The sequence below is a fragment of the Natrix helvetica genome, assembly GCF_964273705.1.
Source record: "Natrix helvetica genome assembly, chromosome: 3".
NCBI classification, from domain to species: domain Eukaryota; kingdom Metazoa; phylum Chordata; class Lepidosauria; order Squamata; family Natricidae; genus Natrix; species Natrix helvetica.
The window spans coordinates 144,325,234-144,351,489 of NC_138549.1; the positions used below are offsets into that span (position 1 = coordinate 144,325,234).

At 41.1% G+C, this 26,256-nt stretch overlaps 1 protein-coding gene across 1 annotated transcript in view; it reads right to left on the bottom strand.

Annotated features, from left to right (window-relative positions):
• Positions 1-25,466, bottom strand: part of GGT7 (gamma-glutamyltransferase 7) — a 38,140-nt gene extending 12,674 nt beyond the window's left edge. The window contains exons 1-9 of the mRNA XM_081948605.1: positions 25,218-25,466; positions 12,142-12,368; positions 10,557-10,708; positions 5,482-5,599; positions 4,693-4,760; positions 3,318-3,391; positions 1,589-1,785; positions 878-965; positions 25-152 (exon numbers count right to left, since the gene is read on the bottom strand). Coding sequence (XP_081804731.1) covers positions 25-152; positions 878-965; positions 1,589-1,785; positions 3,318-3,391; positions 4,693-4,760; positions 5,482-5,599; positions 10,557-10,708; positions 12,142-12,368; positions 25,218-25,431 — 1,266 coding nt within the window. The 5' untranslated portion in view covers positions 25,432-25,466. The remainder of the gene's footprint in view (positions 1-24; positions 153-877; positions 966-1,588; positions 1,786-3,317; positions 3,392-4,692; positions 4,761-5,481; positions 5,600-10,556; positions 10,709-12,141; positions 12,369-25,217) is intronic.
• Positions 25,467-26,256: the final 790 nt, after the last annotated feature.

Consider the following 26,256-nt stretch of genomic DNA (forward strand, 5'->3'; position numbering starts at 1 on the left):
GCAATTTGGCTGAGCAGGTCTTACCTCTGTTATCCAATGCAGAATAATTTCTCTGCCTACTTGACTGGTAATATTAAATCCCTCAAGGATGTTTAGGGCTGTGATCAAAGCAGGACCTGTATGTGGAGGTGGTGGACTCAGAACAAGATGTCCTATTCATGTGAAAGAAGGAAAAAGCCACGGGAAAACTGGGTTAGACTAATATGAAACCAAGGGCAGCTTCACAGTGGAGTTCAAAACAATCCACTCAGAAGAAAATCTCATAGAGTTTGGCAAGTTTGAATCCTATGTAAGAAAACATTACAAGCTTAGTCTTGCTTTTCCTCCAACTGCTGTTCAAATTCCTCTGTTTACGAGAAAACTGTTTTAAAACAAATGTTTTGAAAGCAACTTGTGACTTCAGCAGGAATGACATGGTTACCCAACCTCAGATAAACAGAGCATTGCCTTCTGATTAACCTTCATAAATAAAAGGGACTTTAGTGTTCTTTATGAAAGGCTGACTGTTAGTATGACACGGTACTATTCAGTAATATGCCTATGTAGTAACCTGAGGCTTTAGCTTATGCCAATGGTATATTTCTATGCTACCAATAATTAAAGTTTCAGTCAAGGGCCAAAAAACTTTAAACTCTGTTGCAGTTTCCCAAATAGGGTTTTGGAATACCTTATTATTTCTCTTTTCAGTTTTTATGGATATACGAGGCTTCGTTTTTATTCTGCTCTGTGAGCACTCTGCTAATTTATAAACAAATGCAATCCAGTTTTCTGTCCCCCCCCCCAAAAAAAAGTAGTTGTACTTCCTAAATTCATTTTAAAAATGAAAATGTAAAGGATATAAGAAATAACAGCAGAGGTTATAGAAGGGCCCTTTTACCTTGGTATATTGTATGAACTGGATTTTCAACCAATACAGTGTAGTTGCTAAAGTCCTCTTCAGACAAAGTACCTCCAGATTTCAGGACCTAGTGAGAGGATCATAGTGGTGTTACTTCCAGTGCATTGCCCTAGTTTAAAATAACTTTGAAAATGGCTGAGCAACTACAAAACAATAATCTAAATCTTTCAGCAAACCAAATATCATTTTATTTGTAAACTTATTATAACAGGTATATTTTGGTATGTTGAAAACAGTTTCTATACAAATTTATCCACCGTTGAAGAGAATGAGAAAGAAGAGAAATCCTAATTTTACATAGGTCACCCTTTTCATATTGATTACTGCCTAGACTTGTTGGGCCTGTCTAATGAGTGCATTCTAAAATACAATAAATATTCCCTTTGAGCTATGGGTGGGGGGTGTTGATAGTGGCTGACAAACAGGCTTTTTCCATCATTACACAATTTTTGGAATACTAGAGAAACTTTAAAATAATTCTTGACCAACTTGCCAAGTGACAGTCTGAAACTCATTGTCCCAGATTAGTTTAAATAAGAATCAGAATTCTCTGTCATTATACATTTTATGTGTTTAGTTTATTTGCTTCAGACCTTTCCATAAAAAATGCTCAATGCCGCTAACAAGAATATCCTTCATTCATATATATATATGAATGACAAATGTACATAACAGCAATGAATGACTCACCTCTGAAATAATTTCTTGTGTCACATTTCCACTATAAAAAGCGGACACTCCTCTTGACCCAATCAAGTCTAAAAGAGCTGCCAAATCTGGTCTTCTCACAAACATTCCTGGCAACAAAGGTTGCCCATCAGGAAAGAAGATTTCTCTGAATTTTTCTGAATGATTGGAGTGTTCCTTCATTTCTTTGATAGCCATTGCTACAAATGACAAAAATAACAAAAACATAAAATGTTGAGTTATTAAAGCTTTCCAAACCAACTTAGAAATTGAGGAAAAATTCTTTCTAAAAGCGTAGCCTGTTACACTGAATATACCTAATATTCTCACTTTTAGGTAGTTCTGGTTTAAAAAATAAGGAGTTTTTCCTAGTTTTCTATTCTACTCCCTAAGACTTTTCTGTAGCTGGTTGTAGTGGGGATGCTGGCTTTCTGTTGTGTAGCTCCAGATGAGATCCTGGCACAAACCTGAAGGAATCTCTGCCATCCCCTTGGTGTCAGGTCTAGATATTTGACCTCCCTGTGTGCTTTTCTCTAGAAAGAATGTCTGCAGGAGATGCCCTGAAAAGTAGCTGGAGACTTCTGATGTGATGAAGGCAGTGCCAGGCTGGGAGGAGGCTTTTTTGAACTTGAGTTCCTTGCTGGTGTTAGAAAGTTAACTTCTCTGCTGACAATGAGAGTCGATCTGTTTTCCCCTGTGAAGTCAGGAACTGGAGTCTTTGCTCATAGCTAAGATGGTGTGGACAAGTGTAGAAGAAAGGAAGGGTGGAATAGTATATTTATTGTTGTTGTTGTTGTTGTTGAATGATTGGACCAAAATCATCCAGCAAAACCTCTTGCCTAAAAGAGGTCTAGAATCCGAGTCTCCCCATCTCTAGTCCAACTGTTTAACCACTATACCAGCGATGGTGAACCTTTTTTGGCTTGCGTGCCATAAGTGGGGGAGCTCAGGGGGGTCGTATGCGGGCGTGCCACACCCATAATGAAATGTGCAACCCCCAATGCGCATGCATGCACTACAGGCGCTCCCCCCATTTTTACATGCTTTTTTCACCCTCCCAGGCTCCAGAGGCTTTATAGGAGCCTGGGGAGGGCAAAAACAGCCTTCCTCGGACGCCCTCCAGAGGCGTCAGGGAAGCCTCCGGACGGTCCCTGAAGCCTTTGGAGCACTCAAAACAACCCTCCGAGCAAACCTGGAGGGTTGTTTTGAGTGCTCTGAAGGCTTCAGGGACCGTCTGGAGGCTTCCCTGATGCTTTCGGAGCACTCAAAACAACCCTCCGAGCAAACCGGAAGTGATTTCCGGTTTGCTCGGAGGGTCGTTTTGAGTGCTCCGAAGGCATCAGGGAAGCTCATGAAGTCCGGAGGGCCTCCGGTGGGTGGGAGAGGCTCTTTTCACCCTCCCCAGGCTCCTATAAAGCCTCTGGAGCCTGGGAAGGGCAAAAAATGGCTTTAAAAAAGGGTGAACTCAGCTGGCCAGCTGACAGGGCAGTGCCTCACGTGCCCTGACAAATGGCTCCGCGTGCCACCTGTGGCACGCGTGCCATAGGTTCGCCATCACTGCACTATACAATACTAGCTCTCATAATCCAAAATATATTTGCGGGAAAGTAAACCTTAATAATAGCAACAGAAAATTTAGAGAAGTACTGCACTGGCCAGCATCAAAAAATGTGGCATTTCTTGTACATACAATCTAGCCTCACCATATCTTTTGTTCTGGAAAAGCACTCACCTAAATCATATGTGACATTGAATCCATTTTGAGCTATGTCTGCAACAAGGCCCAACAACTGTCTCCATGGCAGCCTGGCAAAACAGAAGTAATGGCTTGACTTGACAGTCTTCATCTCATCAGGAATATAAAATCATACTGAAAATGTTACCAAATAATTTTAGGCAGAATTTTTCAATTTCATTTTATGTAGAACCCAAGTTAATTTGTTGGTCCTTCTGATGTTCTGAAAATGATATACATGACTAACTATTGACAGGTATCAAAATATAAACGCAGAACAGCACAATTTTTGACTAAGTTCATGTTTGAGCCTTCATGCTTGGGCCTAGAGTAAAACAATTAATACTAATATTGGAAGAGGAGGAAGAGGCAAAGGTGAAGAACAGGAGGAGAAGCTACTAGCAGGCCAGAAATAGCCAGGAGAAGAATTAAAATTGAGTTGATTAAATTTAAATTTGTTCAATATAGTTAATAAAATTATTCCTTGAACATATTGTTCAAGAAGTGCTTTGCATTTTCAAGGGAAATGAAAAGAAAGAAGAAAAGCGAAAGTGACATGAGTGTAAAGTCAAAGTAGAATTGAAACTATGTGGTAATAGGAAGTGAAGGAAATTAGAAGGCATCTGACAGAAAATCACAACTTCTAGGACCTCTGCCAAGAGCTACACTTCCAAAAACAGGTCAGAATGTAAAACATTAGATTAAATGTAATTAAGGAAAGAGAGTTAATATATGTCCTCCCTACAACTTTAATAAAGTTCTATCACATGAAATTTCCTAGCAACTTTTAGAGGAGATCTGAAAGCTACATCATAGGATCTGAGGGCCACACAAACTCCCATTGTGTACCTCTTTGAGGTGGTGAAATTCATTTTTTTTACTATGAGTTATGTGGGCGTGACTTGGTGGGAGTGGCAGGGGAAGGATACTGCAAAATCTCCATTCCCACCCTACCCTGGGGCCAGCCAGAGGTGGCATTTGCCAGTTCTTCCAACTACTCAAAATTTCCGCTACAGTTCTCCAGAACCTGCTGGATTTCAACCCTGCCTCTTTGGTATTTGAAAATTGACTGGTCCCTGATGTGAAAAAAATTGGCTATTAGATTACAGGCTTTTCAGAGATATGATTGATCTCATTTCTTTGTGCACTTTAGCACAGCAAGCATGTCTGTCCCATTCACATTTTATTTTTGCACTTATAGTATTAGCTCTTGATTGATACACATTAAAATTGCATATGAGACGTGGATCTGATTGCTTCCATTTATAAAAGGAAATAGTCCTTGCACAAGACATATTGTCATTTAACACATACTTCATCTTTCAGTTGGTACTGAACAATGGCGTGCATCCATATGACAAATGTTGTTTACCTCCCATAAGACTGATGTGCTTCATAGAGTCCTTTGATCATTCCTGGAACACCCACTAAGAGACCCGGCTGGATTTTTTTTTAAAAGGAAGAATATAAGGAAAGAGTCAGGAACTTTAAAAACATTGTTTTAAATGGAATCTAATTTTTAAATCCATTAAAAAAAACTGTTTATACTTTTAATTTACTTAATTTGTAAAGCCATTCTTTGAACAATAACTCAGAGGAACTGAGGAATATAAGATTATTGACTTTGGAAGGACATGATTTACAGTTGTGGTGGAATGCTTTCCTGTGGTATGGGAAAAATAAGATACATGGATATTTTCAGAGACATTATGTAAGGAATGTATTAATGTTGGTATGGGAGAAAACTAAAGAACGACATTATTTGAGGATGCCAATCTGGCTTTCAACGATGGAAGCATTAATTCACCCAAATGTTATTAATAGGGGAAGTATTGTTAGATACAAAGATATCAGACTGCTATCAGATATTACAGACTGTTGAAATGAGTAAATAAAATTAAACTTTGAAAAATTCAATTAAGAAGCAAGAAGGTAAGGTACAGAGAAGATGCAAATTCTTTAAATGAGACTCATGAAAAGGGTAAATGTTAAAAATACTAGCAAAGTCAAGAGAGTCTCTATATAGGGTAGGAAGACAAAGCTTTATTTACAGCACTTTTACTAATTCAGTGATGGAAAAAAGGAAACGACAAGAGATGAATGGAGACCTTTACCAACCAACTCCTATTCCTCACCTAAAAAATAAAAGGTAATGACCCACCTTTGTTTCCCAAAACTTGCTAAATCCCTCTTCTTGGATGTTGAAGGGGGCAGTTTCTCGGAAATCCACAACCTGGCTTTCATTCTTCCTGATGTCATGAACCAGCATTACCCCTCCACTGCAACAGTGGAATCACAAATCAGCAAAATTTACATTAAGAATACTTTGCCACCTCCAGAATGACTTTTTCTCAGCTGGGCTCCAGTACAAGGAATCTACCCTTTGTAGTTTAAGTAGCAACCCAAGACTGGTGGTACCCTCCTATACATCCTTTTCTTGGAGATAATGACAGCTTATTTTTCTACTGGCTGCCTTTTCAATGTCATTCTGAAGGCGTTTTCAAAATAATGCATTGTGAAACAGCTGCAGTGGCTGACGGCATGCACCACAGGCCTCTTGCAATGTGCTGAACTGAGGATCCTTCCATAATGATGCATGGGAGACAGATGCATTCTGAACACAATGAAAAGACAGCTGAGATAGTGGGTGGGGAGAGCAGTGAATGGCACTTGGCCCAGTTTGACAGCTGTCTTGGTTTGATGCTCAAAGCAGCTGTTTCATTTTACCAAATTAGGACTGGCAGTGCTTAAACACTCAAGAAAGAATACTAGAGTAAGCAATTCTGGATAGATGTATAATAGGACAATCTTTTGTAAACTAGCTTTCTATTTCTTCTATATCAGAGGTACACGGGTCTATTCTGAATAGATTAAATTGACAGCACTTACCTCTGCTGCAAAATGGATTTCAAAATGTACAGGACATTAATTAGAAAGAATAGTAGAATGCTTAAAAATAACAAATGCAATGTGAAAATTGGAATATCAGCAGGACAAGAGGCGGAGGGTGAGGGTCTATGCCTGAGCTTTCCCGGCTTCTTTACCCTGCCCTTCGCTGCTAATATGTCCCCCCCGCTGAACTGGGATCTCCGCCTTACTGCCTTTATGAACTGCTTCTTGGCTCCTACTGTGGACGTTCGTTTTCTCCCCTCTTTCTTATGGGAGCCCTGACTTATAAACTTATACCAACATTGCAATACCCTATTATGAGCTAAACCCTGTTACAGCCGGAAGATCACGATTTACCTGAGGTCAGACCTGCTACGACTGCGAGAGTCCCCCCTCTCGCAGGTATGTCCCCCTGCCCTTTCCAGGGCCCACCTTGATGACGGGTTCATTAACTCTTAGTTATGGGGGATTTCAACCTGCCGTCGATGGGAGAAGCATCCAAGGCAGTTCGGGAGTTCATGGCTTCCATGGCAGCCATGGATCTGACTCAAGTAATTCAGGGCCCCACGCACGAGGGAGGCCACACACTGGATCTTGTGTTTGTCTCCGACCAGTGGATGAGTGATCTAGGAGTAGGGGATCTAGCCATCACGCCCCTGTCATGGTCAGATCACTCACTTCTCCGGCTCGATTTCCCTGGCGCTACCCCCCGCCGCGGGGAGGCGGAACCAGATTGTCCTAGATGGTTCCGCCCCAGGCATCTGATGGAACCGGATAGGTTCCAGACAGAGCTTGGGCCACTTCCTGTGGACCTAACCCGCTCCCGGATGGAGGACTTGGTGGCTGCATGGAATAGTGCGGCTGCTGGGGTCTTAGACCGGGTTGCGCCTTTGCGGCCTCTCCGGTGGCAACGAACCGCCCTGGCTCCCTGGTTTAACGAGGAGCTAAGGGCGATGAAATGCCACAAGAGACGCCTAGAGAGCAGATGGAGATCCTCTCGCTCCGAATTTGACCGAACATAGGTAAGAACCTACTTAAGGACTTACCTTGTGGCATTAAGAGTGGCCAAACGTTGATATTGCGCCACTCTCATTGCGTCCACAGAGAACCGCCCTGCTGCCCTGTTTCGGGTGACCCGCTCCCTCTTGTCACAGAGGCAGCGAGAGCCCCCTTTGCAGGGCAGGGCAGAGGAATTTGGGGAATACCTGCAGGATAAAATTGCTCAAATCCGGAGGGAATGGGCCCCCTTCAGTGTTCCAGGGGGGACGTCCGAGGCGAGTCTTGAGAGACCATGCTGGGAGGAGTTTGACTCTGTTGCCACCGAGGATTTGGACAGGTTGCGTGGGCGACTGCGAGCCACCACGTGTTTATTGGACCTGTTTCCCTCCTGGCTTGTACTGGCTTCCTGGGAGGTTACACGAGGCTGGCTATTGGGACTTGTGAACGCTTCATTGAGTGAGGGTTTCCTGCCAGCCGCCTTGAAAGAGGCGGTTGTGAGGCCCTTGCTCAAGAAGCCTTCTCTGGACCCAATGGAGCTAGCAAATTATCGTCCTGTCTCCAACCTTCCTTTTTTAACGGCTCAGCAGTTCCCACGTCACCTGGAGGAATCTGATTATCTAGACCCGCACCAGTCCGGCTTCCGGCCCGGGCACAGCACAGAGACGGCCTTGGTCGCATTGGTGGATGATCTCTGGAGGGCCAGAGATAGGGGTTGTTCCTCTATCCTGGTCCTATTAGACCTCTTAGCGGCTTTTGATACCATCGACCATGGTATCCTACTGCGCCGGCTGGAAGGGTTGGGGGTAGGAGGCACCGTGTTGCGGTGGTTCTGCTCCTACCTCTCCGACCGGACGCAATGTGTGTTGGCAGGGGAGCAGAGGTCGACCCTGAGGCCGCTCACTTGTGGGGTGCCACAGGGGTCGGTCCTCTCGCCTCTCCTGTTCAACACATATATGAAGCCGCTGGGCGAGATCATCCGTGGTTTTGGGGTGGGATACCATCTGTACGCTGATGATACACAGCTGTACATTTCCACCCCAAACCACCCCAACGAGGCCGTCGAAGTGATGTCCCGGTGTTTGGAAGCCGTACGGGTCTGGATGGGAGACAACAGACTCAGACTCAACCCCTCCAAGACGGAGTGGCTGTGGCTACCGGCCCCCCAGTTCAACCAGTGTATTCCATCGCTGGCCATCGGGGGCGAGCAACTGGCCCCTGTGGAGCGGGCGCGCAATTTGGGCATCCTCCTAGATGCCCGGCTGTCTATGGAAGACCATGTAGCAGCCGTGGCGAGGGGGGCGTTCCACCAGGTTCGCCTGGTGCGCCAATTGCACCCCCTATTGGACCGGGATGCCCTCTGCACAGTCACTCACGCGCTGGTGACGTCCCGCCTGGACTACTGTAATGCTCTCTACATGGGGCTCCCCTTGAGATGCACCCGGAGACTGCAACTGGTCCAGAATGCGGCCGCGCGGGCAATCATGGGGAGAACGAGGTTCTCCCATATAAAACCTCTCCTGCGCGAGCTGCACTGGCTCCCTGTGGTCTACCGGGTGCGTTTCAAGGTGTTAGTTACCATCTTTAAAGCGCTCCATGGCACAGGACCTAGCTATTTGCGGGATCGCATTCTGCCCTATACATCCCTGCGACCAATTCGCTCTCACAGAGAGGGACTCCTCCGGGTGCCGTCCACCAGGCAGTGTCAGAGGGTGGCGCCCAGGAGTAGGGCCTTCTCTGTGATGGGCCCAGCTCTCTGGAATGACCTCCCCCCAGACATCAGGATAACGACCGATCTCCGCTCCTTCCGCACGAAACTCAAGACCCACCTGTTCCAACTAGCCGGCCTGGCTTAACTAGAACTTTCTAACCTCCCTGGCAATTTTAATTATGGTAAATGTAAATTTTGGGGTTTTAAATTATTTTAACTGTTTTGATTTATTGTTATTTATTTTAACCTAGTGGCTTTTTATTTGAATCTTATTTGTTAAGCATTGATGTCACCTCCTCCATGCCACATCTGTATATCTGTTTTGATTGTACGTCGCCCCGAGTCCCTTTGCGGAGAGGGGGCGACTGATAAGTCAAACAAACAAACAAACAAACAAATAAATAAATAAATAAATAAATAAATAAATAAATAAAATAACTTTTTTAAACACTGTGTTGATGTGGTTGCTTTAAGAGACTCCTGTTCTTCAGGTTATTATTATACAGGTGAGTTGTTAGGGTAAAATAGAAATAGGGCTAATATGTGCTTCTCTTCTTAAACCATGGCTTCTACTCATCTGATACAACACTTAAAATAGAGCAAATCTAAGTTATTAGTCCAGTCTGTATGAAAAGGAAGTTTAAATTGGCCTTATCTTTGTGGATTATTTTTATTTCTCTATTCTCTAATTAAGTGCGGTGGATACCAAACTGGATTTTCTAGTTTAAACAAAAGTTCTCTCAAATCCCAGCTGGTGGGTCATTATCAGGTTACATAATTCATGTAATTATATTTGTTAGAGCTTCCTGGTTTCCAGCCATTGAGACCTTGAAATCTCTCTTGTATAATATCTACCTAAAACAAACAGCCTGATTATTGATGGGAAGCAACAGCCATGGGCAATATGTGTTGTAGAGAAAAACAGAGCTTCAAACACACCATTGTGGCCACTATCTTAACTTTACCATACCTTGTGGACATCCTTGACACCATGGCGACAGTCACAAGAGCAGTTAGGATTACATAGGCATCCTGGGCTATACTAAGACATTGGAGCAATGACCATCCAAAATTTGGGAGGCTGGCGGTGCAATTCTGGTTGGCTTCATCTCTAGCCAGACGATGGCATCATAGAAAAATAAAATAACCCACCAATCTATCCAAATTAGACTCCACTCATTTGATGACTTCTCTAGATAAGTTTCTATATTGTTTAATTTGAGGAGAAAAAATCCAACAGGTATAAGATTTCTCCATAATGTCTTGTGACAAAATCCATTCTATACTCAAGTTTTCAGAGTCTTTCAATCTAAAGTCTCTTTGAGCAACAGACATTAAAATATAAGACTGTCCTTCAGAAATTGTGTATCTCACAAGGCTTTCCCTGTTTCAGAACAATATATTTCATGTGGGAATAAACAGGAATTATACTCGCATGGGCTGTTAGAAAAACATACTCTTCCATTGGTTGCAGAAATTCACTCCCAAATGAAAATAGAAACCTGGCTCTCTCTCTCTCTCTCTCTCTCTCTCTCTCTCTCTCTCTCTCTCTCTGTGTGTGTGTGTGTGTGTGTTTAGATGAATGTTTCTTTTGGAAAAACGACAGCAAATCAATAAAAGAGATTCTGCTGGACACCTACCCGCCAATGCCAGCTGTGTGAGGGTTGATAATTCCTGAGCATAAGGCTGAGGCAATGGCTGCATCCACTGAGGATCCTTGTTTGTTCAGTACCTCAATCCCTAGGGTGGTGCAGCGAGCAGCATCAGTGACTACAGCACCTTGGTGGAATATCTGTGAGAAACCACATGGTGAGACAATAGCTACAAATACAACTGACTGAATCATTAGAAAGACCCCCACCACCCTAAGCCTTAGACTTATCCAATCAATCATCAGGATGGCTCCATGATAGCACATTTAGGACATACCTGTCAATCTTGGGGTATGGAAAGGTAATGACAGTTGTATAGTTTCAAGTGTAGAGAAGTCAGCTACTGTCTCTAATTTACTGATTTAGGTGCCATGAAATCCTTGTCAACTTTTAGCAATTGTATGGATACATTCTGTCCAGAATGAGAGACCTATTTTAATTCTAGCAAATTTTGGGCTACAGTTAGTATCTAGATGACTATTACATGCCAGCAAAGAAATAGAGAAAAATCTAATGCTTTGCAGATACTCTATCTAGAAGTGGTCGAAAGTTTTGCAACCTAGATACTAGCCAGATTTATATATTGGTGTTAAGATCTTTTATAAAGATATCTTCACACTTATTGGCATCTTATTCTTATTCTCCCTATGGAGGGATCTCTTATAAAAAGACCTCATTCTGGATTTTAGAACATTTACCAGTATAATGTTCATTAATCATGGAATTAATGTCAGAAGAAGTGGGTTTTTATGGTGATGTCTCAGGCACTGGCCAAATCCAGATATGTTTAATTTAGCAAACACACATATCTTTAGGTCACGAAACAGGAAAAATAAGGTATGTATTTAGTGCCATAAAATGTCAGGAAAATTATAATGCAAGGGAAACACATATTTTATTAGAATTGGCCATGTTACCTGGTGTGCTCTATAATAAGAAACTAGCACAAGAAGACTAAGACTCCCATATGCAAGAGGTCTCCTTGATTTAAAAGTCTATTCTGATATACCTTGTTAAAGATTAATTCACAGCATGGAACACTACTAGCAAAAATAGTAACTTGCAAAATATATGCATGTTATTGATACATCCATTTATCCCCCACTTTTCATTCTTAAAAAAATCCCAAAATAAGATACAAAGTAAAAAAAACTAAAAAAAACTACAAGAAAAGCAGAGAGAAAAACATAGAACACAGCAGCATAAATTCAGTCTAAATTTGGATGACCATGTAGCTGTGCTAATGCCAAAGCTTACTGGTATATAGATCGTCCCTAACTAAAACAAGGAAGGGAAGGGAATTCTATTAACAGGAATCAAGGACATCTTTCCTTGAATTAGTAAATAAGAATCTTAGTAAATTCAGCAGCCTCAAATCAACAGCTTCACTGCATGGTTCTCAGTAGAGCAATTCCCAATTTAGCTTTCACTGAACTATTGCTTGCAGAGTTATAGTTATTTCTTCATATAATACTAGAAATCATTGTTATACATGCAAGATATGTTCTTCCGACCTCAACATAATCACCTTCTCAAAGGAAAAACACCAACACAATCAAATACCTCTTCTTACCTGGGGATCCCCAAAGTAGATTTGCATGATTAAGGCCACCGTGACTCCTGTAGCAAATGTTAGGCAGGCAGTAATGATCACAGTCAGACCATCCTGACGACAGCTGCAGTCCCCAGAGAAGGGGTCCTTGATCGTCTCCCGAAGTGGTGAGACATCCTGGCTGCCCATTTCCGATGAAGAAGAAGGCAGGCGCTGGAGACGAGCTGATTTAAGGAACGAATCTGGGTCTTCAATCAAAAAAGGAAAAAAAAACCCTGTCAAGTAGGAATAAATTCGGGTTTGTGTTCATTTAAAGCATATCCAATGAGACACTTACATTGCTGCTGCTAATAAGCCCCACTGTTTTTCTGCTTACCTGCGTTTTCAAGAGTCTTTCTGGCTCAGGTGTTACAGAGTCAAATTACATATAATTCTCACTAATTCTCGGAAACCTTAAAATAATGTTGAACAATACACAGAGAAGGGGACCAATTTGCACATTAGAGTTTGCATATACATTTTTTACTCATTGAAGTTATTGCCATTTCTGCTGTATGAACTTGTACTACAAATATGTTCCCACAGCAAATAGCAACCCCTGGTCCATCAAAGAAGTATGTTTTCACAATGGCCAGTCAATTGCTCTACTGTAGTAGTTTCCCAACAGATGGCCTTTAGAGACATTCACGCTGTCATCAAGGCTAAAGACCATTGATCGCCATGAATGGTTTAACAATTGCTCTTGTAATGAATCCAAGCACTGATTTAGCTATCTCTGTTTTCCCATATTCCTGAATTTCATTATTCAGTTCCTTAGTTCCAAAGAGCATAGGAAAGAAGATGCTAATTCACAGATGTCACCATCCTGTTCTTCTAATTCAGGCAACCCAAACTTGGTGCCCTCAAAAGGCACAGATCACTATAGTAAAGCTGCCTGAGGTGATGACAGTTAAAATCCAATACCTCTGGAGCAGTGGTGGGTTGCCATTTTTCTTACTATCTGCTCGCGCACATGTGTGACTCTTCTGCACAGAAGTGTCCGGGCGGGTGGGTGGAGCCTGCCGCCACCGCCACTACCAGTTCACCTGATCCCGGCCAAACCAGGAGCAACCCACCTCTGGTCTGGAGTGCTTCAGATTGGGGAGGATGATATCATTCTAGACCAGGCATGTCAAACTTGTGTCATCATATTGTTGTCATGTGATGTATCGTGACTTTTTCCGCCTTCACTAAACTGGGGGTGGCCGTGGCCAGCATGTGATGCATCTGGCCCGCAGGCCACATGTTTGACACCCCTGGTCTAGAGATTCTTCCGGTCCATGGTAGTTGACAACCCAAGCCACTCCAGGTGTTACTGAATACAAAGTCCAGCACCCCTAAGAAGCATCGCCAATAATTTGAACAGGAATGTCAGAACTTGACTCCCTCAACCATTGGACCTTTTTCCAGCCTCTGCTGAATTGTAGTATTATCCACCTACTCTTGAGTAAGCAAGAAAACCATACCTGGATGACATTTGCTGTCTCCAATGAGGATCCCTCTTCTCCTCCCTCGGTTCCTTGTCAATGGCAGTCATCTGACTTCCTTCCAAGATAAATGCTAACTAATTTTATACTCAATGCAACTGCCCTCAGATGGCACTTGGATAAGAGTAGAAACACATGCAATGGATAACTTTAGTCTGTCTCATTCATAGGCTGGGAAGGAGGTAAAGGCAACATTATGGGGAACCAACCTAAAAAAAAAGTGCTGCCAAAAGATGCTGTTGTGTCATGATGGTTCAAGATGCAGACACAATCACAGTCTAAATCTTTTTTTGAGGGAAGGAAGAACGAACTGTAGTTAGATATAACCTTAAGACATTCTTTAAAGATTTCAAGAGCCTGAAACAACTAACAATTCTTGTAGTCTGGATTTACCATAAGTTCTTTCCTTCAGAGCTATATGGATCACATGGGACAGCAAAAGATTTGTGAATGAAAATAATCAGCTCACAGACTTTTTACTGTATTTGTCATGGTGTAGAACCAGATATAAAAAATGATTCCAACCACATTTTATAGGAATGTAACTGAAGGTTTGGGAGAATCTTAAGGTTTCCAGAGAGAAGATCTCAACAACAATTAACAATAGTATGCCAATCCCTTTAGAAACAACCTAATGAAAAATTGGTAGGTATCGACTGATTAACTGACAAGTGCTAGGGAATGGAATACTGACAGGAAAATGCTGACAGGGAAAGATGGAATGAAAATACAGTGAATTTTCTTCACCATATTTCAAGTGGTCTCCTGCATAAATTGTGCATAGAAGAACCCTTTGAAAAATTAAACTTGTCTCTTCAAAGCACATTTCTCCTCAACATAGATTATTCAGTGCAAAACTGCTTCTGCAGTCCTTAAAGCCACTGTCACTCATTTGGAGATGAGATTTAGCACTTGATGTTAACCAGGAAGATACAGAGCAATTCAATGAGAAATGATTATTAGTACTCATGCAGAGGAATTCGGGCAGTGGTCCATACCATTCCTGGGAAATTTGAATTCTAAGGCATGGTATGCATTCTGAGTCCCATGAGTTCTGGCAAATTATATTATAGCAAGAAATCTTAAAATACATTAAGTGGGTGGACAATATAGGCTGTATTATATATAAATTATATAAAATTATGATTTGAGACCTGGGAAAAATTATATTCTCTAATGGCCATGCTCATTTTTTTGGAGTTACTGTAAGTCACTGGCACTTACTCAAAGGCCAAGTGAAATCATTGTTTCAAAAAAAATATGCATTTATCTATGCCTAAAAAGGTGTGTTTTTTTCTTTACTTTAAAGCACAGATCCTTTAATGTCTGCTAGGAATGTTAAATGATTAAGCATCACTAAGTGCTATACATAATTATCAAATTATTAAATTAATGGTAGTTTTTATTTGTTTTGTAAATTAGAAGAGTGCTCTGGACATCTGTGTAGGAGATCAACTGGATACATCTATATTGGACAACAACTCCTCTGACCTCCAGACAAAATAGCCATTGGATGCACTGGCTTCAGGTGATTTGTTCATCTTGCTCAACCATGTTAAGCCTATTATAATTTTTTAAATGCATTTCTCTTGTCTAAAAGGCAGGAAATTATGCCACCAATTTTCAAAAATTGTGGTCAAAAATGGCTTGGATGTTCATAATGATAATGATAAGTATATAACATAATAAATACAGTATAATAACAATCTGTAAAAATTATGTGCTAGTAATGAAAAATTAGTGAGAATATATACTTGAAAAAGTAGTTGAAAATAAGCAGATTAAAATACTGTGGAATTTCTGAATATAAAGTCTTGGCACATAACACAACAGATTTAACTCTGGTTTAAAAGGACAGATGTATAACTGATGAAACAATACCAGAGGATAGTAAAATAGAAGCCAAAGAATTGGAGAAGATCACAAGGATCAGGATCTAAAAATAGAAAGTGAAAGATTATGGCATAAACTGATCAGGGTGGTCCCAGGAATAATGGGCATTGTTGGTTCCCTTAGAAAAAACTTGGAAGGCATTTAGCAAATCTACCCATTGAGAAAATGTCCATCTGTCAACTACAAAAGGCCACACTGTTTGGATCCTCACACAATGCTAATACATTATGACATTCTAAGTTCTTTCAGAAGAACTTGGTGCAAATGTAGGCCAATCTCAGCTAAAGAAGTGGGAACTGTGATTTCACATTTAATAATAATTCATTGCCTACACATGGCCATAGAGCCTCTGCTAACCCAATTTGACCCACAGTTAGCTTCAGCACAGTTCCTATGCACCACTCTTCTATCCCCCCACATCCACCTGATATATTTCTCATTCACAAGCAACTGTCTCTACAAACCCAACTATGCATCCTTCCTAATAATCCACTTTGCTGCTTGTATGCCCAACTTCTGTGCTCTTTTCTGCAGTAAGAGGAGACTTTGGCTTTCCTTATTTTATAGGAATGCAATTAAACTACATTCCAGTTAGGCAAAAATGCTCTTAGTAATGGCTTGCCTGACTTTGTGATGTCAAACTGTACAAAGTTGCATTTCCTCTTTCCGCAAACACTTTCTTTACATTTGGTCCCAATTGGTCCTTGTGCCATGCAGAATATTCTGCTTGTGAAAGAGGCCATTATGAGCACCCTTGTCACAGCTATCCATATCTCAGTAAGATCTATGTTTGATTCTGCAATGTTCAGGCCTTTGAGATTTCTTTTAAATTTCAATTGTCTTAGAACATGAAAAGCTTGTTTCATTGAGATCATTCTTCTCTGTTTTTTCTCCTTTCCCAACAGAAGTTAAAAGGGCTGTTGGACCTTTGGTAATTGTGCAATCAACCTTTCAACTACAGGTGCTAGAGATACAAATTTGTGCATGGGGTGGGAGTAGAAGGGGATTGGGGCTGCTTTTCAATTGCTGAAAACATTTCCTACTACCATTACAGTGTGTAGCCATAAATTACAGAAGGTTGGTGAAAATGTACCTAAACTCTAGGAATTAAACTGACCTTTGGTACAAGTGAACCAGAGGTGGTATTCAGCAGGTTCTGACCAGTTCTGGGGAACTGGTAGCGGAAATTTTGAGTAGTTCAGAGAACCAGTAAATACCACCTCTGACAGGAGGAAATGGGGATTTTGCAGTAACCTTCCCTGGAGTGGGGAGGGAAGGGAGATTTTACAGTATCCTTCCCCCTGCCATGCCCACCAAGCCAAGCCAAGCCCACCAAGCCACGCCACGCCCACAGAACTGGTAGTAAAAAAAATTGAATCCCACCACTGAACTGAACCCTTAAAGAATTACAGGTAGTCCTCGACTTATGACAACAATTGAGCCCAACATCGCTGTTGCTAAGCGAGACATTTGCTAAGTGGATTTTGCCCCATTTCATGACCTTGCTTACCACAGTTCTTAAGTGAATCATTGCAGTTGTTATGTTAGTAACACGGTTGTTAAGTGAATCTGGCTTCCCCATTGACTTTGCTTGTCAGAGGTTTGCCAAAGGTGATCACATGACCCTGGGACACTGCAGCTGTCAGAAATACATGTCAGTTGCCAAGTGTCTGAATTTTGATCAGGTGACAATGGGGATGCTGCAATGGTTTTAAGTGTGAAAAATGGTCAAAAGTCACATTTTTTTTAGTGTGATTGTAACTCGAGGACTCCTTGTACTTATCCCGAGGTATAATCAAGCACAATCAGTATCAAACATGTACCCAGATTTTTCTTCCTTTTAAAACAGCCACCTTTGGCTGGAATCTTCTGTTGGGATTCCAATTCAGGCCTTGTCGGCTGGAAATTCTGGAACTGAAGATATGAAAGGTAGGAGTCTAAGGAATTACTGCTTTAAAGTCTTGCATACATGAGCTCATGTACGACAAAACCACATTTAAATAACCTTGCAACTAAATTCGCTTTTAAAAAAAACACATTTACTCTTATAAACTGTATTAGACTGTATCTGTAAACCGCTTAGAGAGGGCTGTAAAGCCCTGTGAAGCGGTATATAAGTCTAAGTGCTATTGCTGCTACTGCTAAATCTGGCGCATCCATGAAAGTGATCTCAGTGTTTTATACTATAGATTACATTGTTATTAAACCATAGGGCATAAGTAAGAAGGAAATGAAACAAATGTTGCACGTAAATATATTTTATGTAACAATCTTTTAAAATGGAAAAAGAACAAAACCCAGCTGATTTCCTGAGTGCGCGTGCTTGAGCTATAAGGGATATCTTAGGGGTGTCAAACCGGATGCGTCACGCGCAGGCCACGCCCACTCGAGCTCTGTGAGAAAATGTTGTGATAGGCAGCTGTGGGTCCTACGAGTTTGGACTGGTTCGGTTGAACCGGTAGTGGTTTGGCGGCCTGGTCGCTGGAACTGGCAGATATCCAGGCCTGCCACGCCCCCAAACCGGTTCTCCAGGCAGTACCATAGACACTGCCATCTTGTATTTTGCTTCTGCGCATGCATGCAGTGTGCATCAAACGTGTGTGCATGCATGGCGTGGCCACAAGCAAACCAGCAGTACCGGAACGCACCCCTGGTGATAGGTCATGTGACATCAACATGATGCAAGTTTGACACCCGTGCCTTAGATCGTATCATACTAGCAAAATCAGAACACAATCCATCCAGAGTTAAGCCTATTAACATACCAATATCTTTAACTACCCGTACATCATTTTCTCCATTTCAAATAAAGGGGAGAGGCAGGGAGCTGCTGAATTCTGTTTGGATCTTGGCCCAAGGTTTTATTTCTAGAAATCATATTGTTGAGGTAAAATACGGTCATTTCATACTGTAATTAGCAAACTGTAGGTATACAAACAAAAATATTCTAATTTTTTATTGAAATGTGCAGTTTGAGTATTACATAAACAAGCAAAACTCAATTCAAATACTATATGGACAAATTTAAATATACTGAAGGTTTGATCTGTAAATAATCTATTTCCTATATGATAACTCTATTTTCTAGATAATTATAGTGAAGCATAAAGGAACTTAAGTAGTTACACATACAAATTAAATGCTAAATGTATGCAGTATTTTCTACACTATTTAAGGGATGGGCCTAAGACAATTTTGAATTCCTTCCAATAGTGGGAAAATTACTATTCTCTAAAGTCAAAATACAACTTTACCAATGTATCGTCGGCTTCATGATATCTAATACTGGAACTGTATCCTTAATTCCCATGACCTACTCCTCATCCTAGGTATTAAGAGACCTCCAAATCACCCTTCCCCATTAGAATCAATAACATTCCTATCCAAAGATTTTGGAAGCTGCTTCTCCTTTTTGTACCCTTAATCCTTCTTTACACCCTAGGCTAGGTAAAAGAAGGATCTGTCACTTCTAGTCAATTCAATGCAGTCAATTATTCATTTTGTGATGAGTTTTTGGATTGCTGAGAAAATGGGACAGTCCTTTCTTTTTTTGCAAGTAACCTATACTTAGTTTTCAAATCTTGATCATTGTGGCATGACTGACACTTAGCCAAAATATATTTATTTAAGCTATGTTAAATGAAAATATGGAAATATAAGCTAAAACTCAGTCTAAAGTTTTCAGACATCCTTAGGAAAAAGGAATTTTCATTGTATTCAGTAAATACGGTTTACATGTAAACAAAAACAGCAAATATTTGTAGATGATACCGGCAAAGCCTTTTCTTCATCATATCAGTTTACTTTAGAGGAGGAAACAAGTACTGTAAAAAAGGAAAAAGTGGGAAGTGGGAAGGTTTTTGAAGAAGGAAAGGCTGAACAAGGAAGAAGTCATTTTGATCTGTGCATAATCATTGAGTGAAACAAGTCATGATCATTTTGCATGCTATATACCTGTAAATGCAAATCCAGGAGAAAATTCCTTCAGAAGCATCCTAAAACATAGAGATTTTGTAATAAAGGTGAAAACGATGTTTTCTCCCCTTCATTTCACATTAATATACAGGTGGTCCTCAACTTACAATGGTTCATTTAGTAACCATTCAAAGTTACAATTCAAAGTGGTTCATATTTATGACTGTCACAGTGTCACGGGGTCATGTGGTTACCTTTTTCCAACCTTTACCTGACTTTCCAAGCAAAGTCAATGGGGAAGTCAAATTCGTGTAACAACAATGTTATTAAATTAAGAAATGCAATGATTCACTTAACAACCGTGGCAAGAAAAGTTGTAAAATGGGGCAAACTCACTTAAGAAATGTTTCACTTAGCAACATAAATTTTGGGCTCAATTGTGGCCATAACGTCAGGACTACCTGTATATTATTGACAACATGTTTGCAAAGATTGTGAAATGACAACAAGTAATATGCCAACTTCTGCTTGGTTATGTATGTTACCAACACCATGGTGATGCTATTGGATGTTTCTAAAATGTATAGCCATATTCCAGGGTGTCAAAACCATTCCGTGTCATTTGGTAAAGACTACCACATCTAGATGTTAGTTTTTCCAGAGAAATCTTTTATTTGAGGAACAAATATTTGCATGCTTTCAATATCTTTAGTTTTCTTCAAAATGGCATATGGATGGCAAAGCTTTTCCCGAGAAATATGGAATGGTGAAGAAAATTATTCTCAAAGGGACTATTCAATTTATGAAATCTGTTTTAATTGTGCACCAAAATTCAGCCAGAAATATTAACATTCAGAAAAGCCATTCCCAAATGAATGCAACTTTATAGAAAAGAGATGGTGGGTAAATTAGAAAAGGAGTTTCAGTTAAAATACGGGCAGAAAAAAAAGTTCACTGTTGACGTTTGCGGGAATGTACTAAACAATTGCAAACTCACCTGCTTGCAGGAGCAATTTAGACATTCTATTCAAGTTTATTTCAAACTTCATTTCCTACTTTACATCTATTCATATCAGAAACTAGATAGAAACATGCATTTTTTTCTAGAATACATATGAAATCTATCCTATTATATTAAAAGAAGGGAGGAAACCAATAATAATCATTGCACAGCATCAACTGTAGTTCTAATACATATCTATGTAATAGACCTACAGATAACTAATCCTTGTGTTGCAGTTGCCGAGTAACCTATGAAGTTAATTTTGGATTGGAGGAATTGAATATGTACAGCTGGATGACAGAAGGAGAAGTGGGGACATGTTTGAAACCTTTAAATGTATAAGAACGTGAATAAGATTCTAGAACCCTAAATCAAGAACATAGGGGCACATCCTCAAACTGACGAGATGTGAGTTCAAAAGTAATGTTAAATATTACTTCACAGAAATAATAGTGGAAGTTTGGAAACAACTTCAGTGAAGATAGTGGTTCATCAATCATCAGTCACTGAGTTTAAACAAGCTTGGGATAAACACGTCTGTTATCTGACAAAAAAACAAACAAATAGCTCCAAGGGCAGAATTGACAGACCAGTAAGGTTTCCTCCGCCCCTGAAATCAGTTTTCTGTTTCTAAAAACTACAACCCTTTGTTAAAATAATAATACTGTATATTGGATTAATGAAATTACTTAGTGAAATGATTAGATCCCTTAAATGCTAAAAATAATATATGGGAAGTGTGATCGATTGGCCACAGAATGGAGGGATAGTAGAAAAAAATCTCCTGTAGCAGAGGTGGGTTCCAGCTGCCACTACTGCCTGTTTGCTCAGGGATGCTACGCAGGCTTGATGCGTGCGCATGGACAGTGCAACAAAAATTGCTCTGCGCATGAGCAAAGGCAAAAACAAGATGGTGGCACCTATAGTGCCACCAAGATATCCGGTTCAGGAGTGTGGCAGGTCTGGATCGCTGCCAGTTCCAGTGACCCAGGCCGCCAAGTTACTACCAGTTCAGCTGAACTGGGCCGAACCGGTAGGAATCCATCTCTGCCCTGTAGTAGAAAAATAAAATATGGATTGCTTTTATTACAGTGACTTCCAAAATGATATATGAAAAAATTGGAAGCCTTGAAATGTACTTTCTAAACAATAAGTGCTAGCATAATGAATGATCAAGGTTTTTTAAAATACAAAGAATTTAAGAACACACGATTTTATTAAAATTTGGCATTTCTATGGCAGTTGTTCAAGGTTATTGATTGCCATTAGTATTGTCTACAGCAATTATATTTCCATACAAATTAATACTCTGACGTTTGGGAGAATATACTGTAAATATTAAAATGGGGAGGGGGACTGGTAATTGGCAAATAGTATCCCCAGCATTCTTCCTCTGTTCCCCCAGTATAGAGAGGATCAATCTACCTACAAAAGTGTGAATAGGGGGAAATTATGAGATATGAAAGTATTAAGTAAACCTACACAATGTAGCATTGTATTTTATACGTAGCAAACACTTGGGTTTTGTCCAACTATATTTTGCCTTATGGGGAAATTTAAACAACACTGCGTAGTGCAACATAGTATACATGTTTACCCTGTGACATTAAAGTTTTCCTTAAATTTTATATTAGGAAGGATAGAACATTTGCTATTCTGTCTCAAATAGTAAAGTGTTTTGGAGCAGCTGTGGAGGATGGAGAAAACACACTATGAAATACGCCAAACAATTTATGTACTAATATGTAATTCAACTCCAAATGAAGAATATTTTAACCTTCCAATCAACAGAATCCTTATTACTTAAAAAGAAATAAGCCGATGCCTAATTATATCAGGATTGAAATACATGATCTATTTGATTCTCAAACTTCAGAAGTCTGAGATGGCATTATAATCAAGATAAAAGCAAGATAATCACACATATACACACACATATTTTATTCAAAATGACAATGGCAATGACAAATGAAAAGTAAGAAAAATTAAGGAATGATGGTAAAATAGAAAAAAAAAATAAGACACATCTTGGTATTATTTTCCTCCAAGGAGATCATGTCAGTTTTCAGCAATTTGATCTTCATAAGAGATCTATTTCATAGCCCAATGGGGATTTGAATCAATCCTTTTTGGATGGATTAGATTTATATTCTCACTTTCCTCCAGCAGCTCAAGACTACTTGCTTAACAAATTTCCTTTGCTTTGTCTGAGGGACTGGAACCTTAGCTATTATTTGCCACAACATCCTAAATATTTCAAAGCAGATACAAGGAAGTATTGGTGACTCAGCCTTCTTCTTTCCTAGCCTCTGTAATAAAGTGAGACACAAGGATTTTGCAGTTTATGTTCTATGAATTCCAGAAATTGTCCTTGGACCATAAATCTTGTCCCATGGGAAATTATGAGGTTTCATTGTCCACTTCATAGAAGGTGCATGGGGGGAAAAAGCATAATTACTTTCCCTCTGCATAGATGGAAATACAGGACAGGAAGGAGGGAAGCAAAAAAAGATTGATCAATGTAGACTCAAATAAAGTTGTATCTTTTAAAAAAGTAATTAAAAGCTATTATTCTGAAATGAAAGTGTGCATGCCCCTTACCCTTTGTTGGGTGTTGAATTCATTTTCCCTCCATGCTTTAAAATTTAAGTCCTGGCCTTAACAGAATACATATCCTGAACATTTTGGTGACATTTCTCAATCTTCCCTAAAATAAACCAATTGAAAACCAGACTCTATTTTCACAAGAAATTAGAATTATGGAAAATGAGGCATGTTTTGGTCTAGATGTGATTTTTACTAGTTCATTTTTAACGTGAAAGAACTTTGAGAGAGAAAAAAGATACTCTTTAATGCAATTTGTACTAGAAGCATTTCATTTTGTGAACATAGAATTTTAGACATAAATAAATAATATGTTTTTTTCATTGGTTTAGACTTGGGAATTCTCTAATGTGACTGAAGAGGGTTAGTCTTCTGAACTTGAAAGAATTTAAGGGGAAGCTCCAGGGAGGGAGGCTGGAATAAACATGAAAACTCTGCTCCCAACTGTATTAAAAAAACCCTCAGGATTGAACTATTGGGTCCTTGTTGTTTTGAGCATGATTTTTTTTCTGCACACATTTCATTACTTGGTTAGATAACACCAAGAACTCCACATTTAAAAGTCTCTCCGGAACTGGGAAGCAGAAGAAGGCAACATTTTCAATTACAGGGTGACTTCACAATCCATCTAGCTCACAATAATTCATAATAATCCATTAAAATAACTGACTACTAATTACACTGTTCTATTTATCTTTATTTATTTATTTGAACTTTCCAATTTTGTTGTATACATGATGTACAATGACAATAAAGGCTATACTATACTAAGTTTACCCACACAACGCATGAAGAGATGCTCTTTTGTCATCTTAACCTAATGCCAATCAGCTTGATTGGGTGACTCAGAAAATTATATTTATGAGACCAGAGAACTTTAAGACAACCTTATCCAGACTGCCCCTTCTTCTTAGTAACCATCAGTTATGCAGGATGGGGATTGTGAGAGTTGTAGTCTAGCTATTCTGAAATGCACCACGCTAGAGATAATTGTTTTAAGAATTGCTGTGCTGACTGGAAGCTCTATTCTAACTATTGACCCTATGTGCTGCAATAAGTAATAAATCTGAGAACAAGATCTTGGCTATATCTCTGCTGCTACAGGTCCCATGCTCCTAAGTATTGAAAATATCTACTGAAGCAATAGCAAACTTTACCCTGGGTAATTTTCAGCATACTACTGTTTTTTCTCTCACACTTTTAGACTGATTGGAAGACCCTAGAATAGTAAATAACATTCTGAAGATCAAAATTCAGTGACACTTCACAAAGTTATTCCCAAGTATGAATAACTGAGAGAAACAGTTAAAAAAACACACACCAAGTCTTGGGTTCTTAATCAACCTGAGACATTTTCAAGGAAGGTAAAAAGTTGGCAAAGAATGGGAGATGGCTGGCTGGGGAATTCTGGGTGTTGCAGTCCAATGCATCTACAACAGGACACAGATATTAGGAAAGGCTGCATTAGCATCAGTATGCATACTTTGGAGAGCAAGAAAGATATTTGTGATCAGAAAGATATCATGGGATGGAGGCAATACAATCACTTACATTATTGCCCTGACAGTAGAACTGGTAGAAAGGTAGAAGGAAGGAAGGAAGGAAGGAAGGAAGGAAGGGATGAAGGGATGAAAGAGGAGAGGAATGGAAACAAGACAATGGAAAGAGGCAGCCCAGGAGCCTCCACAGCCTCGCCATGCAACCTAGCACTCCTACAGCCTCACCGGCAACAGTGGAAGGTGAAAGGAGGCCAAAGGGGGGAAAAGATGGTGCAGAGCAGGGGAGATGGAGGACTGGAGACTCCCGGCAAGGACGTCAGGAGAGGGGCAGGCAGGAGAAGCGGGAAGGGCAGAAGCAGGGCAGGCGAAGGATGCGGGACGGCTGCACCGCTGGGCCGGTGCCAACACGCTTCGGGAAGGGGGAGAAGGAAGGGATGACGCAGAAGCCCCGCCCGCCCACCCGCCAAAGGAGAGATGCGGGGAAGCGGGCGAAGGGCAGGACGAGAGCCAGTCCCGGAGGAGCCGTCCGATTGGGATGGGATGGAGGCCGCGGAGGTGACGGGAAGGGGGAGGATGGAGAGATGGTCGTGAAGGTCCCGCTGGCGGCTGGTCGGATGGAGAGGCCCGGCGAGCGAACGGGCTAAGATCCGCGCTCACCGGTGTCCTGCTCTGCCAGGAAGGCATCCTCCTCTTTCCTGGAGCGCAGGCAGCTCTCGGGGGCGATGGCGCTGCCCGCCTCCTCTTCGGGCAAGCGGGGGAAGCTGGTGATGCTCATATAATCCACGGGCGAATAGGCGCCCAAACTGCTCTCCTGGCTCGCCTCCTTCTCGGCGGCCCCTGCAGCCGGGGCCGCCGCCGCCGCCGCCGCCATCCTGCTTGCGCCTCCTTAGCCAGGCAGGCGCGCTGGTTGGCCGGTTCAGCCCAGGCTCCTGCTCCGGAAATGACTGCCGGTGGAGGCCGGCCCAGCTCGCCAAGAGGGGAGCCCAGCCGAGTGTCTGGGGAGGAAGCGGAGGCGTGCGGGAAGGGCGGACGCTAAAGGCCGGCGGGGCGGAGCTTTGAGAGGCAGGATTCGCTGGCCGACTCGCTTGGCCGTCTCTAAGCTCCGCGGTGTCGCTTCAGGGAGTAAAAGGGGGATGGCGGAGATGGGAAAATGTCACTCACCATCGTGAAGGGTCTTCTAGTTCCCGCCAGCCGACACTTTTTTTGGCTGACGGGATTAGAGATTAACAGAGTTGGAAGGGACTTTATAGGTCATCTAGTCAACCCCCACCCTCCTCAAGCAGGAGAATCTACACCATTTCTGACAAACGGCAGTCCAATCTCTTCTTGAAAGTCTTAATGATGAAGCTCCCACATTGATTGGTCGTTCTCACTGTCAGAAAATTTCTCCTTATTTCCAGGTTGAATCTCTCCTTGGTCAGTCTCCATCCATTATTCCTTGTCTGGCCTTCAGGTGCTTTGGAAAATAGCTTGACTCCCTGTGGCAGCCCTTCAAATATTGGAACATTGCTATCATGTCTCCCCTGGTCCTTCTCTTCACTAGACTAGCCGTGCCTAGTTGGATCGGATTGGAGAAAAGGTACTTTCCCCCTTCATTCCAGCTATTTTTTTAAATAGCTGTCACCATCTCTAAATAAAGCATAATTTCTCTTCTACCCATAGCTCATCACTTAGATAAGGAAAACAAAATCCAAAT